Here is an 18,697-nt window from a genome sequence, read left to right as displayed (position 1 = left end):
AGATTAATATAGTAGAGAAAATTATATACTAATATTGTGGCTTTACTTAGCAAATAATTCGCATTGGAAATCTTTCGTTGTCATTAAACACTAAACCCTTAAAGAACTGGATGCGTCAATGAATTAGTTTCACAATCACACCATTGCAGGAATGAATCATTAAGGCATAACATATTCAAACAGGTATTAATAACATTACTTGGTACCTTAAAGGAATCAAAGAAGATTCAAACCAATAGTCATAGTCAGCCATTATTACAGAGAGGTTATCAAGGTCATGGGATTAAGCTCTCATCATGACTACAAATGCACAAGTTCAAACATGATACCCCTAAGGTCTCAATAGGGTCATGCTTCTAACAGTATTAGCAAGTCAATGTGTTCATATAATATCAACAAACGGGCTTCATAAGATTTGGGAGTCAAGTTCAACTTCAGGTTAACAATAAGGAGGAGGGTTGAGCATAACTCAGGGTAGAACATGGTGTTACAGAGTTAAGCAAGGAGGCTAGCAATATTCAGTCAAGTGTTCATAGGCAAAATAAATGAGGTAGTGATCTCATATAGGTAGAGGAACTTTACCAATTACAGAACCAAATTAACATATTGGTAAAGAAAGGAGATGGAAACCATTGCATCAAAATAAGTTCAAACTCAAACATAAATCTAGTTCAGCATAGGTATGAAGTGATCATGCTTCAACTCCTAAAAGGGTCACTTGATTATAACATAGTGTCTAAGTCCTTTTTTCATGGAAGATAAGTTAAATATAGATGCATGCAAACTTTACAAAATCAACAGGGGCTCAAAAGATTAATGGTGGGGATGTACTGCACAAGTTATGAATTGCATATGTATATGAAGATTTTAACATGATTATGGGACAAACGAACTTAATTATGCAGTAATTATCAGTTGACTTTATCCAAACAAAATCATGACTTACACTAAGGGGAAGATAGCTTAACCTTAACAGAATATATACAACAAAAGGGTTTAGGAGAAGGAGACAGTTTGATGCAAATAAGATAGTTTCCTATAACAGCTGAGTATGATCATGAAAAAGGGTCATAGTGATAGTCTATATATCATCCTCAGAGTTAGTAGATACAGATATAGAGAAAAAAAGTGTTTAATCACTTAAATTCTTTCAACTTAAGTGACATGGACATATTGAATTTTCAGGAGTATATCAATTAAGGTTACCAAATAATGAAATCATCCATAAGGCAAATGAGGTGCAGGGAAACTAGATGAAGTCTCAACGGAATCATCAGTGAAGGGAAATGCATGAAGTTTAGATGAGCATGATTGGTTCAACAATAATGATAGCTAAAATAAAGTAAAAGACTATAGTAGTAACTCAGTAAAATAGTTGGACAAACACAAGCAGAGACACTTCAAGTTTAGGCTCAAGGTTAAAAGGCAAGAGGATATAAGTCATCTTAGCTCAGATTTCATTTCAGTCATAACTATCACGTGGTAAACTCAGCTTCCAAAACTTACAAAATTACAGAAGTGCAATAAGACAGAGATGAGTTTACTGCAAGTCACTGAGAACTATGGAGTTTGTATTGAACATAAACATGTAAGAATTCAGGCATGGAGACTGTAGGAAAACTCAGAACAAAGATCAACAACTATCAATGACTTAATCGATTATCACTTTAGAGAATCATAATAGAACAAGCTGACCATAAAAGGTTGTCAAATTAACAAAGCATAAATATCAAACATGTCAAGCACATAAAACATAATTATAATCTACAGAACTTAACTCGACATATCTAAATCATTCTGAGAGATGAACAAATGAAAAAGGGAGAGAAAGATGCTGACTTTCTTAAGGGCAACAGACCAAACGAATTCTTTTTGTTGCTCAAAATCCCATAACCTTCGAGCTTGAACCAGCAAAAGAACTCGACAAAAGAGTGGAAGAGTAAGAAAGCTAAGACCATAAATCCTAATGTTCTTAGTGTCTTTGTGTGCTTAGTGTTCGTGACTGTATGTGTGTTTAGTGTTAGGTTGTTTTTGGATGAGAACATTAAAGGCCCTATTTATAGTGCCATTTACGGCCTTAGAGTTTTATATTTCAAACTAAGACAACGGTGAGTGACGATGAGTTGATGATGTGAGCATAGTCGGGTAAAATCAGAGAGAACAGAGGGGAAATCAGTGTTTGAATTTACCTGAGTGGAGAGATAACATTAAAGTACAAGAAACCACCGGTCAGAACCCTAATACCCATAGGTCATTGCATTTGACCTCTGGGTGTCGAATATCAATGATGAAGCTAGCTAACATCTCATGCTTGCTTCGATTGGAAAGGACGAAAGAAAATCTGGCGAGTTGAAGTTTCATCTTTTGGTCTGACTTCTTCAATTAGGGCTTTTGAAATTGAATGGTGAAAATGGAAACAATGACGAGATCAGGAGTACATGAAATAAAATGAACAACCATGCATGCCATGGATTTGAAAGGTCAAGGGCGATTTAAAGTTTCATCTCTGGGGTTAGGGTTTGGATTTGGGAGATTTGAATTTCGATGATGAAACAGGCAAAGATTCAACGAGAATTGTCGATATGGGGGACAAATGAGATGATGTGAGGTTAATTTTACGATCTTGCACTAATTTGTGCAAGGTCTGTTGATTGATGGAGCTAGGGCAGACTAGAGAAATGAGATAGGAAGGGAAAATAAGGGCGGCTGGGCAGGTGACAAATGATTTAGGGTTTTGGGGGGTATTGGGGCGTCTCTAAGGTTAAGCTTAGGAGATAGGATATAGGCCGTTGGATCTGGTGATCAACAGCCCTGAATTATGGGAATTTAGGATTTTTTAGAAAGAATTTTAATGGCCATTGGATTATGAGGTTTGAACGGTGGAGATGGGGTCTTTAGGCGGCTGTTTTAAAAATAAAAAAAATCAGGGATTAAATGGGAGTCGTTGATCAGATGGATCAACGGTTCAGATGCATGTGTGTTTGTTTTGTGAGTGATAAAGGAGGGTGACGTGGCACGACCTCATTGGTTCGCAAGGAGTGGTATGGATTGCCAACTTTGGAATGAGATGGGCTGGGTCAAATCCGAATTGGGCTTGGTATTTGGGCTAAAAATAATTTAACTAATAGCCATTTTGTATTTAGTTAAGAAATTACAATTGTAGTCTTTTAGTTTTTTAACCCTTTTAAAATCAATTTAAATAAACTTAACAATTTCAATAAAAAAATATGATAAAATTATAATTACTATATATTGCTAATTATTTTAATTAATTATCTATAAATGACACATATTTCGAATTATAACACTTATTTCAAAATATTAATATAGTAACCTAATTCACTGGAAATTAAGGAGTAATTTTGTCAAATTATAAAACCTATGTAATGTATATACAAAAGTTATTTTTTTTATTATAGTAAATATATTTATAATTACACAATATCAGTACTACATGATTAATTTTGAAACTAATATTTAATTAATTTATAAAATAGATATTCATTAATAGAAAATACTTTTAAAGTATTTATTGTAAATTGTTAAGCGTGAATAAATTAATTTTAAAAGAGAGGGTCAAAATTGGCCATCAACATATAGAGTTAGTAGAATAGGAAATAATTAGAGTTCTAGTGCTATACTCTTCCATGGTGGAAGAGTTCTAGTTATCTTCAACTTCTAACTCCTTCCTTATCTAGGATAGAGTTCTCTTCGAGTAAGGAGTCATGCTCCTTATCAATTATGCAATATTTTCGTTCAGGAAATATCAGATATAACCACTTAAACTTATCTCCTTCACGTGCATGCCTTGTGCTTGAATCTTCCCGTGTTTATGTACACTGTGTATGGACCTAGTTCTTGCGTGTGTTTCTTTATCAATCATCAAAACAACTTGCTCAAGCCAACACTTGCCTTGTTTGAATTCGAACTTGTGACATTACTAGTTAGATTGTGACTTTTTTTAAAACTATACATTCCCTTGGGACCTAGTGTTTCGTTTGAAGAAGGCATATGAGCGAGAAGAAAGAGAAAGGAAACTGTATATGAAAGACAATCATGAAGAAGGTAGCTAGTTCACAGTTGTTGGGAGTAGAGAACAAAGTCTTTATCAAAAATTCAACACACATGGAAATTGGGTATTTAGCTACTATTATATATGTAGAGAATTCAATATTTCATTTATACACTAGTATAATACATTAAACACACTTCTCTCTTTTTCTATTTGCCTTCTCTTGACATGTTGTGCACGCTACTTTGCAAACCTCTGAACGTATGTTCAAACATATAAATAATTAGCAACGTAGATAGAGCGAAAATGACAATTTATTTGTGAAAGCACAAGTGTAATCAAGTTAGGTACAATTTAAGGAATATAAATGTTATCTCGTTGTAAATGGTGTTCTTACACAAATAATAACTCGTACGTTGTTGTGCTTTTGCCATCAGTTGTCATCCGTGCTTTGAATACAATACAAGCAAAGCATACCAATAATATAAAAGGGAAAAAGAGCTCTTTAATTTTCTGTATGTATGTGGCTGTTCTTTTAACAGTCAAATGCATACTGACATTCAAACATTAAGTGGACCTTACTTCTATTGTAGGTAATTAAGAACTTTACTATAACAATAGCAACACTAAGTAACTATGGCAGCTGTTAAGCACACTAAACGTCCTTCCTCCATTTGTATCCTAAGCTTCTAAGTCCATTCTCCTAATGAGCCTATGGGCTCGTTCTTCTTCGCGCGTTTTTCAGCAGAATCATAAGTCAAAACTTCATTTGGGGGAAAATGACATTGTATAAGTGCTCTAAAAAAAATAGCCGAAATATATATATATATTTTTTGTATATACATACAATATGTATGTTATATACAGAAATTATACAAATTTTATACACTTTTTCGACTACCGAATGTAAATAATTTATGGCGGGGCTAAAAGTAAAAAAAATCTCAAACATATGTACAAATCTTGTTAATTTACACAATCATACTAGTGATTATTTTAAGATAATTACAGATTACATCCCGTAAATTTTTAATTAAGTGGCTTGGACAAATGCGAAAAACAAGGACAGAAACTGGTACGCACAACACATAGGGCTAAGAGACAAATTCTCTAAGGAAACCACCTCTCAATTTCAAGCATATGCGATCACAAATTAAAGCGACGCACACATCATATACTTGCGTTGCGGTGATTAAAATACTTTGTAAGGCCAGAGTTTAGTTGTCTACGTATATGCTTCCACAACCTTTCCTTCTCGTTCGCGCTCAACGCTTTATTAGCTAAGTCATATTCCAACAAAAAGAATAATGAGATGCAAATTAAATCTTATAATTATGGCACGTCACTGTCCCTTGTATATCTTTTATTGTTGGTGTTTGGTGACTCAGATTTTAGCCCATAATACATGATGTGCCTAAGTTTTGGTTTCCATTAGGGGTAGTTCATGCATAGGGTTTTACTTGAATAGTGGTGAAGTCATGAATTTTATTAAGTGAAGTCAAAATATAAAAAAGTAAATACACGAAAAAACTAAGAGGATTCAATATATAGCATATTTATGTAAAAATAATTTTTTAACCTAACTACACAAAGTAATTTTCCGGCGAAGGAGTACCAATTCACCTAAGGTGGCTCTGCAATTATACCTGAGTTCAGAGACGAATCCAGACTTTGAAATTTATAAATTTTTACGGCAACTTCAAGTTACTATACACTAATATATGATTGGGTCCACATTCAAACATTTGTGGAATCAGCCAATAACGCTTACGTTAGGGTAGACTGCCTACATCATATTCTCTGGGACCCTACGTGAACGTGAGATATTTTATGCACCGAAATAATTTTTTATTTAGGGAATTTGTTAATATATATATATACAGGAACCCATGTGTTATATGCTAGATAGCCGCCTCTACCAGTATAAATGTCACTTTTTTCGTCAAAGAATGAAATTAGGGGTGGGCATAATACCGGCCGAACCGAAAAAACCGGCTAAACCGTGAATTTCGATTTTTCGATTTTGGTTTAATCGGTTATTCGGTTGGTGCGCGGTTTTTAAATTATTAAATTTCGATTTTTCGGTGGAGTTTACAATTTTGATGTTTTGGGTTTCGGTTAAACCAAAAAACCGAAATTTTGGGTATGAGTCCAAAACTTATTACCCATCTGAAAGCCAATACCCATCTGAATTCTGAAACCCACCCAATTTACCAAAACCCATCTGACACACACTTTGTATTATAAACTAAAAACATGTGCTTTTCACGTTAATCGAGCCGTAATTTCTTGTTATTTTTAGTAAGTTCTCCACGTCGATAAAGTAATTATTATTACAACCAAAATAAGGGTCTATTCTATGTTACTACTAGTACTTTTGTAGTTCTTAGATATATAGTTAAAACATAACCAATTTTCATAAGACCCTTTTTCGTTTTCAAAATTTTCACTGTGAACCAATTAGGAGGATCTATTTTTCGTTAAGGTATGAGAACTGAAAAATGTTCAAATGGACTTTTTTTTAATACAAAAGTCACTCCTTTTTTCTTTTTCTGGGTCTTTTCATTCTCTTGTTTATCTTTTCTATGGAAAAAGGCTAAAATCATGGCAAAAAAATTGTAGTAGTGTGTTCACTGGGAAAGATCATTTCTAGGAAGTTGTAAACTACTATACTTAAAGATTTCTATTTCCAGACAACTTTCTGGTCAGTTTCTATTAAACAAACGCTGCTAAACTATTTATGTGCCCTTGTGTTCAACATAGCACTAATGAGGAGTTTGCTTCTTGGGGGAAGAGTAAAAACAACTCGACACACATTCTGTATTATAAAAATCTTGAACCGTTAATAATCGAAAAACTAAACCGAAAATAACCGAATCGAACCTTGAAAAAACCGCTACAAACCGTAAATACTTTAGTTTGATTTGGTTAATAATATTATAAAACCGAAAACCGATAAACTGAACCGTACTTTTATAATAACTGACCGAACCGACCGACGCTCAAGCAAACTGCTTGTTATAGCCGAGCTAAGGAGATTGGATTTCCTTGGTTGAATTATTTGCTTGCTTATTCCACTTTTAATGATCTTTCATCTCCCTATTTTGTATTAACATGGACCTAAGTTGAATTAGCTGTATAACCTCTCAATGAAGATGGGTTCATATAGTCTCCTTACAGATCGACGATGCAAGCTCTGATACCATATTAACTTCCATGGCTATGGAGGCTGGAGCTTGAGAAGAAGAAGAAGAATAAGAGGGAGAAGAAGCTTCGAGAAGACAGTTGGCATAGTGAGAGAATAATTGATTCTGTTATTGACTGAAATGTACTGTACAAGCTAATTCTTTGTTTTGCTATTCTATTTATACACATTATACTCACTAGCTAACTACTTGCTTTACTTCTAATAACATTAACTACCTAAACGAACTAACTAGAGTTAGGTAGACTTGAGTACACTTAAAAGAATTGATGATGCACTAAAGAAGGTAAGTATCATTTATTGAATGGACAAAAAAATTGTACGAAAAATCTACGAAAAAGGTCCAAAAATGTTCTTTAGTTGAAACAAGTTCTGTTCTTAGTATTCCATGTGTAATTCTTTCTCTTACAAAGTGGCAACCAATGACTATATGCTTGGTTCATTCATGAAAAATTGGATTGGCTTCTATTTGGATTGAAGCTTTGCTGTCACACCTAAGCTTCACAGGCAATTACACATCCACTCCAAGCTCTTTGAATAGTCCTATAAGCCAAGTTATTTCAGCTGTACATGAAGCCATGCTTCTGAACTCAGCTTCAACTGAGCTTTTGGACACTGTCTTTTGTTTCTTCGACTTCCAAGAGATCAATACATCCCAAACTTTAACAAATAGCCTGTTACAGAACTTCTGGTTTGCAAACATGCTCCCCAGTCTGAGTCACAATAAGCAATCAGCTTGTTGGTATTCTGTGCAGACATCAACAGCCCTAAACCTAGGGCTTCTTTTAGATATCTTACTACTCTAAGTGTTGCTTCCATATGAGATGCCTTTGGACAGTGCATATATTGACTCATCACTTGTGCAACAAAAGCTCAGTCAGGTCTTGTCATGGTACAAAAGTCTGCCCACTAGCCTTTGATATCCTCCTGGATCTTTGAGTAGTTTATATTCATGCTCCTTATTACTTCTTATACACTTATCATACTCTTCAGAAGTTAACTTCTGATTCAATTCAAGTGGAGTTCCTGCTGGTTTTGCTCCCTCTAGCCCTGACTCAGAGATGAGTTCCAAAGCATATTTCCTCTGACACATTACAATCTCTTCCTTAGACCTTGCAAACTCAATGCCTAGAAAGAATTTCAATTCACCTAGATCCTTCATTTTGAACTGACTTTGGAGGTCTTTTCTTGTTTGACTCAGTAGTGATTGATTGTTGCCTGTGATGAGTAGATCATCAACATAAACTAAGATCACTACTAGATCACTGCCTTCTTTTCTTGTAAACAAGGAATAATCAAAGTGACTTTGTTGAAATCCTATCCCCAGCAGTGACTCTATCAGCTTCTTGTTCCATTGTCTTGGTGCTTGTTTGAGGCCATAAAAGGACTTGTCAAGCTTGCAGACCTTCAAGGACTTCCTTTGTCTGCTAAACCCCTCAGGAACATGCATATATACCTTCTCTAGTAAATCCCCATTAAGGAAAGCATTATGGACATCCATTAGCTGCAACTAGTGCAACCACAGTCCTGATTGTCACCATCTTGGCTACTGGGAGAAGGTCTCTGTGTAGTCAAGGCCTTCTCTTTGACTGTAGCCCTTAGCAACCAAACGAGCCTTAAATCTCTCCACCTCCCCTGAGGCTCTATACTTAATTTTAAAAATCCACTTGCAGCCAATTGGTACTTTACCAGGTGGCAGGTCAACAATACTCCATGTATTGTTGACTTCCAAAGGAGCTATCTCTAGTTTCATAGCTTGTATCCACTTTGGGTCAGTAAAGGCTTCTTTGAATGTCTTTGGCTCTGACAAAGCTGAATATGCTGAGAGAGCCTGCAGATACATTGGCTTGAGCTTTGCATAAGTGACATAGGAGGATAGAGGATATGAGAAGGATGGCTTGGAGCCTTTGGTTACATAATCTTGTAACCATCGAGGGGGCTTACTTGGCCTAGATGACCTTCTAGGACCCACTGGAGAGTCTGCAGAGGATGGAGGGACTTTCTAAGGAATAGCCTGCTCAACTTCTGCCTCTGATGCATCAGTAAAGTGTGCAGGGGTCTCGATCGGATGATGAGAGATAGCAGGTGTCTCAGGTGAAAAAGTAGAGGGACCTGGGACATGTATGTTCTCATTCCTATAGTGTACTGCATCAGGAGACATAAGGTCTAAGACTGGAAAGATTGAAGTACCTGCTGCTTTCATGTGCTTGAAAGGAAACAAATCCTCATGAAATACTACATACCTGCTTACCAAAAAACTATGGGAATGAAGATCATATAGCTTGTACCCCTTCTGTGTAGTTGAATATCCCATGAACACTATAGGCACAGCTCTAGGGACAAACTTGTATACTACCTTAGGAGTAGCATCATAGCATAGGCAGCCAAAAACCTTAAGGTGAGATAATGAAGGAGCATAAGATTACATCATTTCAAATGGATACCTGTCAGCAGTGACTCTTGAGGGCAGTCTATTAATCAGGTAGACAACTGTGGTGACACATTCTCCCCAGAACCTTAAAGGTATTGCAGCCTGAAATCTGAGTGACCTAGCCATGTTTAGGATAGTTCTGTTCCTCCTCTCAGCAATACCATTCTGCTGTGGAGTATAGACACATGTGCTTTAATGATTAATGCCAAAGTCAGAGATGAGAGTCTTGACCTCATGGCTAAAGAACTCACCTCCATTTTCTGTTCTTAGAGTCTTAACTAAACTAGAGAATACATTCTTCACTTTATTCAGAAAGTCTCTTAGCACAACCATGGTGCCTGACTTAGAAACAATTAGGCAAATCCAAGTATATCTGGTAAAGTCATATATAATTGTAACAAAGAACCTTTTTACATTATGTGTTGGTACCCTATAGGTTCTCCGAACATCACAGTGTATTAATTCAAATACAACATTTGAAATAGTAGTGCTCAATTGAATATGTAGTTTTGTTTGTTTGGCCAAAGGGCACACAGTACAATGGGATTGATCATAAGGTTTCAGCTTACTGAGTGACTCATGATTTCTAATCACCTCTATTGGAGCATTGCCTAAACTCATATGCCATAATGAGCAAGAATCAGAAACATTAGTACTATTGTTGTTGCTACTGTCAGTTGTAACACAACTTTTATTTACTGCCTTAACTACATCATTTGAAGACTTAGCTTGAGTAGGTAATGAACTTTCTTGTAGTGAACTTCCTTGTAGGATGTAGAGTCCCAGTTCCTCCTTACCAATCCCCTTCACCTGACCACTGTAGAGATCCTAAAATATACAAAAGTTAGGGAAGAATGCCACTAAATACTGCAACTCCTTGGTAAGCTTAGATACTGAAAGGAGATTTTATTTGAAATCAGGTATATATAGAACATCACTAATGTCCTCATTAGTAAACACAAATGATTTCCCTGTATGTGTGTCTAGTGCTACATCTCCTGTAGGTAAATGCTCTTTGTTTCTTTCAGGCTTCAGTATCTATTATCCATCTATTCTTAACATACTGAGAGCCCACCAGAGCAATCAGAGTACATGTTGTTGCAGTCTTGCAAGAAGGGCCTTCATCTATGCCTTTGTTGAGCAATTGAACAATTTGTTAATATTGTTCATGTGTGAAGAAAGGAGCAGGTTGTTGAATAGGCTACTGAGGTACTTGAAGACTCTGTTGATTCTGCGTTCTAAAGAGCATTTAAGGATTGTTGTTAGTGAACTTGCAGGCATCACCGGGGACATGACCAACTGTTGAACTTGCATAGTTTCCATATACTCCAGGACTACCTCCCTTCTTCCTAGACTTAAAGTCTGAGGGATAGCCAATCAACTTGTAATAGTTCTCCTTTGTATGTCCTTTGTAATGGCAGTACTCACACTGAGGAATCTTCTTTTGAGGCCTGGGATTTCTCCTTGCAGCTACTGGACCTCTGTTGCTAAACATTGCAGTGCCTTCGGGAACTTCTGCAACCTGCACTACTTGTGTAAAATTTTCTAGGCTCCTCTGACTCTCAAGATCCACAAGTAAAGAGTAGGCTTTGTTGATGTTAGGAACTGGCGACATCATCATAATCTGACTCCTAGCTTGTGAGTAGGAATCATTTAGGCCCATAAGGAACTGTAGAAGTCTATGGTATTTAAAGTGAGCAGTATACTTCTTAGATTCTGGACATGGACACCCAGGGCAAGGTATGAGTGCATCAAATTCATCCCACAAGTCTCTAAGCTTAGAGAAGTAATCGGCAACAGTCATAGTTCCCTGAGTAAGATTATGAATCTCTGTGTGGAGATGAAGCACTCTAGAGCCATTCACCTTGTCAAACCTTTCCTTTAAATCTTCCCAGACCTTGTGAGCATTAGATGCATACACAACACTACTTAGTAATCCTGCTCATACTGCATTCATTATCCATGATAGAACTACTGCATTCACCTTTTCCCATTGATCATGTAGTTCAGATTCAAATTTAGACTTAGGATACCTTCCATCAACAAATCCTAATTTTCTTTTACCTAACAAACCAATTCGCATAGATCTACTCCATATAGCTTAGTTGTCTGAACCAGTCGATTGAACAGAGATCAGAGAACTACCTGGAGTATCTGTAGGTTGTAGGTAAAGAGGATGATTATGGTTGATTGTGGAGAATCTGGTCGCACTGGATGTCGGAGAGGCATTATCCGGTGAGAGATTATTGTCTTCATCTGTAATCGCCATTTTCAGCTGCTTCGAGTACAATTCAACTCGATTTCGAGTAATTTCAACAAACCCTAGCTTCAATCACCTGTCACTCTGTGACAATTCAACACCGTGTGACTAAATTGTGGTTACGCAGAGAGCGAACGAGAGGAAGACTGAGCTTAGATTGACGATGTAAGCTCTGATACCATGTTAACTTCCATGGCTATGGAGGCTGGAGCTCGAGAAGAAGAAGAGGGAGAAGAAGCTTCGAGAAGACAATTGGCACATTGAGAGAATAACTGATTCTGTTATTGACTGAAATGTACTGTACAAGCTAATTCTTTGTTTTGCTATTCTATTTATACACATTATACTCACTAGCTAACTACTTGCTTTACTTCTAATAACATTAACTACCTAAACGAACTAACTAGAGTTAGGTAGACTTGAGTACACTTAAAAGAATTGATGATGCACTAAAGAAGGTAAGTATCATTTATTGAATGGACAAAAAAATTGTACGAAAAATCTACGAAAAAGGTCCAAAAATGTCATCGAACTATCGGAAATAGCTCAATTATACCCTATGTTTGCTTTTGGTACCAAAAATATCATTGCCGTCATTTTTTGGGACCATAAATGCCTCAGAACTAGCAGATGACCACATGAGCCTTTGGGACCTGTTTAATAATATAAATAAGCTGATATAGCAGTCCAACATGGCAAAACACCCTTCTAAATATAGACGGTCTCTCTCATCAGAACTCTATTTTTACATTTTCTAGAATTTCTTAACAAATCTCTCTTTCTAATGAATTTTTCGACTCAATGTCAGATTGTTCTATGAATTCACATAAAATCCAGTATGTAAATGTAGTTGCAGACTTATTACTTTATTTTTGACTGCTTTGGTGGGTTTAATGAATTCACATTCTTTTGCTACATTTAGGTTCAGATTTGCTGAGATTCTTTGAATGCCTTCTTAATTATTAGTTATTATTTAGTCGAAAATAAATGATTATTTTTATTGATTAATCTTCTATTTTGTAGGTTTTACCGAAAATATCCATAAAAATAGACTAAAAGACAATAGTAATAATGGAGCAAAAAGTGGACGAAACTAGCAGTAAAATCATATCAAAATAATACATAAGAACTTGTCAAGAAATAACCAAAATATCAGTAAAATTAGCCCAAAATCTGCAGCAAAACAGGAGTAATTAAGAGCCAAGACAGCAGCAAAATTAAACCAAAAATTCCAGCAAAACAACATCAAGAGTAGACTAATTTCAATTTCAAAACTGGACCAAAAAAGGCTGAAAAACTGCATCAAGACTAGACTAATTTTAGTAGCAAAATAGGACTATAATATGCAGCAAAACAACATCAAGACTAGATTAATTTTAGCAGCAAAATTGACCAAAAAATAGCCCAAAACAGAAGTAAAACCAATCCAAAAATACTGCAGTAAAACTAGACCAAAATAAGACCAAAAGAGCAACAAAACTCGACAAAAAGAGCAGCAAAATTGATTTGAGAATTAATTTCTGGCACCAAAGTTAAAGTCCTACAACTATGTAACAACTACTAGTCTTAGATTTGAGAGTTTCCATTGGCTTTCTTAGACTTCAACTTCCCCACCTTCTTCTGCCTTGCCACTTTCAACTGATTGCCAGTGACCACTTCTTTACCTTTCCAACTGAGCCTAGGGGTGAGTATGGAAGATCTGGGGTAAATAATCTTCAATTTGTCTTGTTATTCCTATGAAACCCCCCCTCTGAAATCGTCTCTCTAAGACACCTTTAGAAGGGTAGTGAGAAATGAGGGGCAAAATCGCTTTGCCCCTTTAATTAGATGATGGGGTCGCGGGTTACCATTTAGGTTAATGGATAAAATTATATGAGTTAGTGAGTTGTCAGGTATTTTATTACACGTAGGATATACATGTGACCATCTGTTAGTTCTGAGGCATTTATGGTCCCAAAAAGTGACGGCAAGGATATTTTTAGTACCAAAATTAAACGGAGGGTATAATTGGGCTATTTCCAATAGTCTGAGGGCATTTTTGGACCTTTTTCAAAAAATCTATGGTAGAAAAATAGAACAAAAATATGTCTGATGAGTTGGCCTCTTGCACATCACTGATTACATTAGTACCAGATTTTCTTTGGCAACCACGTATTATTATCTGATGGTTGTTCCTTCATTCCCCCTCTTTTTCCAAAAAATAGAAATTCACGAGTATGTCACATATTTCTGTTTGGTGGTAGGTAGAGTTCTATTCTATTTGTACCAAACTACACTAAAACAAAAATACAAAAAAAGAAAAAAAAGAAAAAAGAAAGAAAGAGGGCTTAAAAATTTAAGTTAAGATCTGTTTGTTAATTTCCTAAGTTGATGATATATAGTTCTGAGGTGAGGATTGTAGGCCATATAAAGAGTACAATTGTCCGCCCAGCAAATGATGTGGGACTATTAACACTTCCCCACACGTGGACCTATCAATTGGGGCGTTAAACTCGAATCGCAAAACTGCATCAAACCGAAAAGTCAAACTAAATATTTGATTTGATTGGATTTCGTATTGAGTAAAAAAAATTCGAATCAAACTGAAATATAAATATATAATTTTTATATATAATTTTAAGACTTTATATAGAATTTTCTTTAAAAAAATATCTAGAAATATATGAGTGTCACGCCCCAAAACTGAGGAACGCAACCGGCGCTCAACCATGTGAACCCGGCCGAGCAAGCCTATATAGATATCCTTCTACCCAAACTCATTCATGAATAGTGAGAATATATATATTTTCGTTAATCTGCAAATAAAGTGATCATGTCTGCAATACCAATTTCTTACCATCAGTTACTTTATTTTAAAGTCTCAATTCCAAACACATTTTTCATAATCTGAAGTGGAAATAGTAATTCAAGCACAACACACGAGTTTGACTTCCCTAGCACCATTATACAACCCACACTATATCTACAGAGCCTCTATAGATAAAGATGAGTACAATGATAATGCCGGCAATAAGGCCCCAGCTATACCTCAAAAAGAATACACAAAGAACAAAAGACGCATGATCCCGAGATGAAGTGGGGCTCACCAAGTCAGCTGGGAAGAAGGTGTACTGCTATCACTGATCAATATCTCCTGCTGTTGAACCACCTGCATCCATTTAAAGATGCAGCGCCCCCGAAAAAGGGACGTTAGTACTGTCGAATAGTACTAGTATGAAAACTAAACACCAATTTAAGAATTCAGAAATACAAGATGAATATGATGAACCAGTACAACAATAGAATAATATAGATATCCGTTTAAACCAGAGCAAGCTTATTAAGAGATATCAATAATATTTATTGGATTTAAGATGAGATCCTCTGTAACCATCTTCACACAAAGCGGCCCCGCCGCCTCACCCGATTTATGCAGGTGGAGGTGTACGTACAATACCACAACTCTAATCAAGCGGTCCTACCACCTCACCCCAATGTATGCGAGTGGAAATGCATCAACGATACCAATACCAGCACAAAGCGGCTATGCCGCCTCACCCCAATGTATGCGGGTGGTGGTTCCACATCAATACCAAATCTATACAAAAAGTGGTGGTACCGCCTCACCCCAATGTAAGCGGGTGGAGGTGTAGTCCTATAATACCATAATCCCTACACAAAGCGGTCATGCCGCCTCACCCCAATATATATGTGGGTGGAGGTGTATCACAGTCACAATCTCTATACCTTAATCCCCCCACAAAGCGGTCATGCCTCCTCACCCCAATGTATGCAAGTAGAGGTGTATCACAATCACAATCTCTACACAACTTTGCATAATAACTTTCACATAAATCACGACTAGAAATTATAATATGTGGATACATAATCTATAGTTTGGGACACATCCTCAATTTATAATGCAATATGATAAGAGCATTTGAAATACGAATTGAACATATATCTTCATCACAAAACTTATCGGAAAACTCCATTTATAATCAACATCTCGGAACTTACAAGGATATTGGAAATTCCAATTCTTAAAGAAGCATTTAGCCAACATGTCTCAATTGAGCTTCCTTAAACTCTAAAATGTTCCGGAATTCTTAGCAACTTCAATCTATTTTAGAAATATAACAAATTGAATCAAAATTAGGAAGATGATCATGGTTCTAGCTCATTTGAGTATTTTATCAAACACTAGGTGTGCACAAGGTTTCAAGGTCTTTTTATGGAGGATTCCATCATCCCACAACCCAATCTTTACCATGCTTAGTTCAAAAATCTTCCTACACCCCTTGATATCACATGCATGTAAAATAATCAACTCTCATGCCCAAAAATTATCTTGCTAATTACCCATTTTCAGATGATTTCGAAATTAGGGTTTAGGGTGTAGAATCTTACCTCTAGGATGAAGACCTAGTGAGCTTGCCTTCTTAATCTTCCAAAACTTGAGCAAGAATTGAAGAACAATTATTGAAGAACACCTTCTCACTCTAGGGCACTCTCTCTCACTCTAAAATGTCAGATTATATCTAAAAAATGGCCCAAAACGTGTATTTAACAAAGTAGGGTCGGGTTTTAAAAACCCAAAAATGAAGCTCCGGAAAAGGTTCTGCGGTCGCATATGCGACCGCATATCGGTCACATAATTTGTGTCCAAAATGACCAAAAATCTGCCTGAGTCTACCGTCACTATGCGGTCCGCATAACTATTCTAGGGTCGTATAGTACACCGCATAAAAGTTAGGCGATCGCATAGTCGACCGCATAATTGCTTTCAACTAACCCAATTAACTGCCTCACTCTGCGGCCATTATGCGGTCCGCAGAATGATTCTGCGGTCGCATAGTGGATCGCAGAAATACACTCTTTCGCCAAAAAATTTCCTTTACTTTCCTATGCATTGTTCGACGCAAAAAGTCTGAGCCGCTATAATACTCAACACGTAAAACCAATTCGGCACCACGAAACATTATTTTCTTTTGCAAAATTATACGGGGCCTTACATTATCCCCCACATAGGATCATTCGTCCTCGAATGAGGGTCAAAATCTGTTATTAGCATCTTATACAACTCAGTTTTTCATACCACACTAGTAACCCCAAATCTGTTATTAGCATCTTATACAACCGAGTTTCCTTTATAATTAGGCTTATCTACCTGTCAGAGAGCCCCAGAAACACATCCTAACAACATATAAATATTCCAACGACATAACATAATACAAAACAACACCAACTGTGGCCTCATAAGCAATATATTTCCAGAAAGGAACACCCTTAACGCCAATTGTTCAAATGATACAAAATTCATAAAAAGTAAGTCTTATAATTTTTTTTCCTAGATCACAACTTTATAAATACATGGTCATTCAAACAAATAAGGATACTTTTTCTTCATAAGGGTACTCTTTCTTCATTTCTTCCTCAGCCTCCCAAGTAGCCTCTTCAACCTGTTGGTTTCGCCACAACACTTTCACGGAGGTAATTTCTTTATTTCTCAATTTTCGGACTTGTCGATCAATAATAGAAACGGGAATCTCTTCGTAAGTCAATTTCTCATTTACCTCAATAGTCTCAACCGGAACAATGAGTGTCGGATCTCTGACTACTTTCTTCCACATAGACACAAGAAACACCGGGTGTACTAATGACATCTCAGGTAGTAGTTCAAGCTTGTATGCCACCTCACCGATCCTCTGAATGATTTTGCACGGTCTAACATACCTCGGACTCAATTTCCTTTTCTTACCAAATCGCACTACACCCTTCATGGGGGAAACTTTCTAGAATACCAAATCATCTTCTTGGAACTCCAAATCTCTACGACGAACATCCGAATAGGATTTCTGATGACTCTGAGCAGTCTTCAACCGCTCCTTAATGATTTTAACTTTTTCCATAGCCTGATGCACAAGGTTTGGTCCTATCAAATCTGCTTCCCCAATTTTAAACCACCCAATGAGAGATCTACATCTCCTACCATATAATGCCTCGAACGGTGCCATTTAAATGCTAGCATGATAGCTATTGTTATATGTAAATTCTATGAGTGGTAAATGATCATCCCAGATACCTTTGAAGTCTATAACACAAGCGCGCAACATATCCTCAAGCATCTGAATAGTCCGCTCTGCCTGTCCGCCAGTCTGCGGGGGAAAGGCTGTACTAAGATTCACCTGAGTATCCAAATCTTGCTGAAATGTCTTCCAAAAATTAGCAGTGAATTGTGCCCCCGTTCAGAAATGATGGAAACTGGGGTTCCATGCAGCCTGACTATTTCTTTGATATACAACTGACTATACTGCTCCACTGTGTAGGTAGACTTAACCGGCAAAAAGTATGCTGATTTCGTGAGTCGATCCACAATTACCCAAATTGAGTCATACTTGCGCGGAGTGCGCGGTAATCCTACCACAAAGTCCATATTAATCATTTCCCACTTCCACATTTTAATTTCTATGTTCTTTGCCAACCACCGGGCCTTTGGTGTTCGGCCTTCACTTGCTGACAGTTTGGACATCTTGCCACAAAATCCGCCACATTCCTCTTCATATCATTCTACCAATAGACTTACTTAAGATCATGATACATTTTTAATAGAACCTGGGTGCACGGAATACCTATAAGTGTGAGCTTCAGTCATAATTCTTTCCCGGAGACAATCCATATTTGGAACACAGAGTCGCCCTTGGTACTTTAGTGTACCATCATCCATGCCAAGAGAAAAGGCCATGGTCTTATGTTTATGAATCCCCTCTTTCAATTGCACCAACAATGGATCATTGTATTGTTTCTTAT

The 18,697-nt window shown here is 36.7% G+C and overlaps 1 protein-coding gene across 1 annotated transcript; it reads right to left on the bottom strand.

Annotated features, from left to right (window-relative positions):
• Positions 1-10,897: 10,897 nt before the first annotated feature.
• LOC142173463 (uncharacterized) lies at positions 10,898-11,917 on the bottom strand. The gene is made up of 3 exons (XM_075239059.1): positions 11,794-11,917; positions 11,633-11,712; positions 10,898-11,545 (listed from the first exon to the last, which is right to left on the bottom strand). Exons 1-3 carry the CDS (start codon positions 11,915-11,917, stop codon positions 10,898-10,900), a joined length of 852 nt encoding a protein of 283 aa, XP_075095160.1.
• Positions 11,918-18,697: the final 6,780 nt, after the last annotated feature.

The sequence above is a fragment of the Nicotiana tabacum genome, chromosome 19 (genome assembly GCF_000715075.1).
Source record: "Nicotiana tabacum cultivar K326 chromosome 19, ASM71507v2, whole genome shotgun sequence".
Classification (NCBI taxonomy): Eukaryota; Viridiplantae; Streptophyta; class Magnoliopsida; order Solanales; family Solanaceae; genus Nicotiana; species Nicotiana tabacum.
The sequence above is the reverse complement of the archived record's forward strand: the minus strand, read 5'-3'. Positions and strand labels throughout refer to the sequence as shown.

Coding starts and splice junctions, on each gene's coding strand:
- LOC142173463 (XM_075239059.1), bottom strand. CDS start 11,917: ATGGCGATTACAGATGAAGACAATAATCTCTCACCGGATAATGCCTCT. Junction 11,713..11,793: donor ACAACCTACAGATACTCCAG/GTAGTTCTCTGA, acceptor TTGGTTTGTTAG/GTAAAAGAAAATTAGGATTT. Junction 11,546..11,632: donor TACATGATCAATGGGAAAAG/GTGAATGCAGTA, acceptor AATGCTCACAAG/GTCTGGGAAGATTTAAAGGA.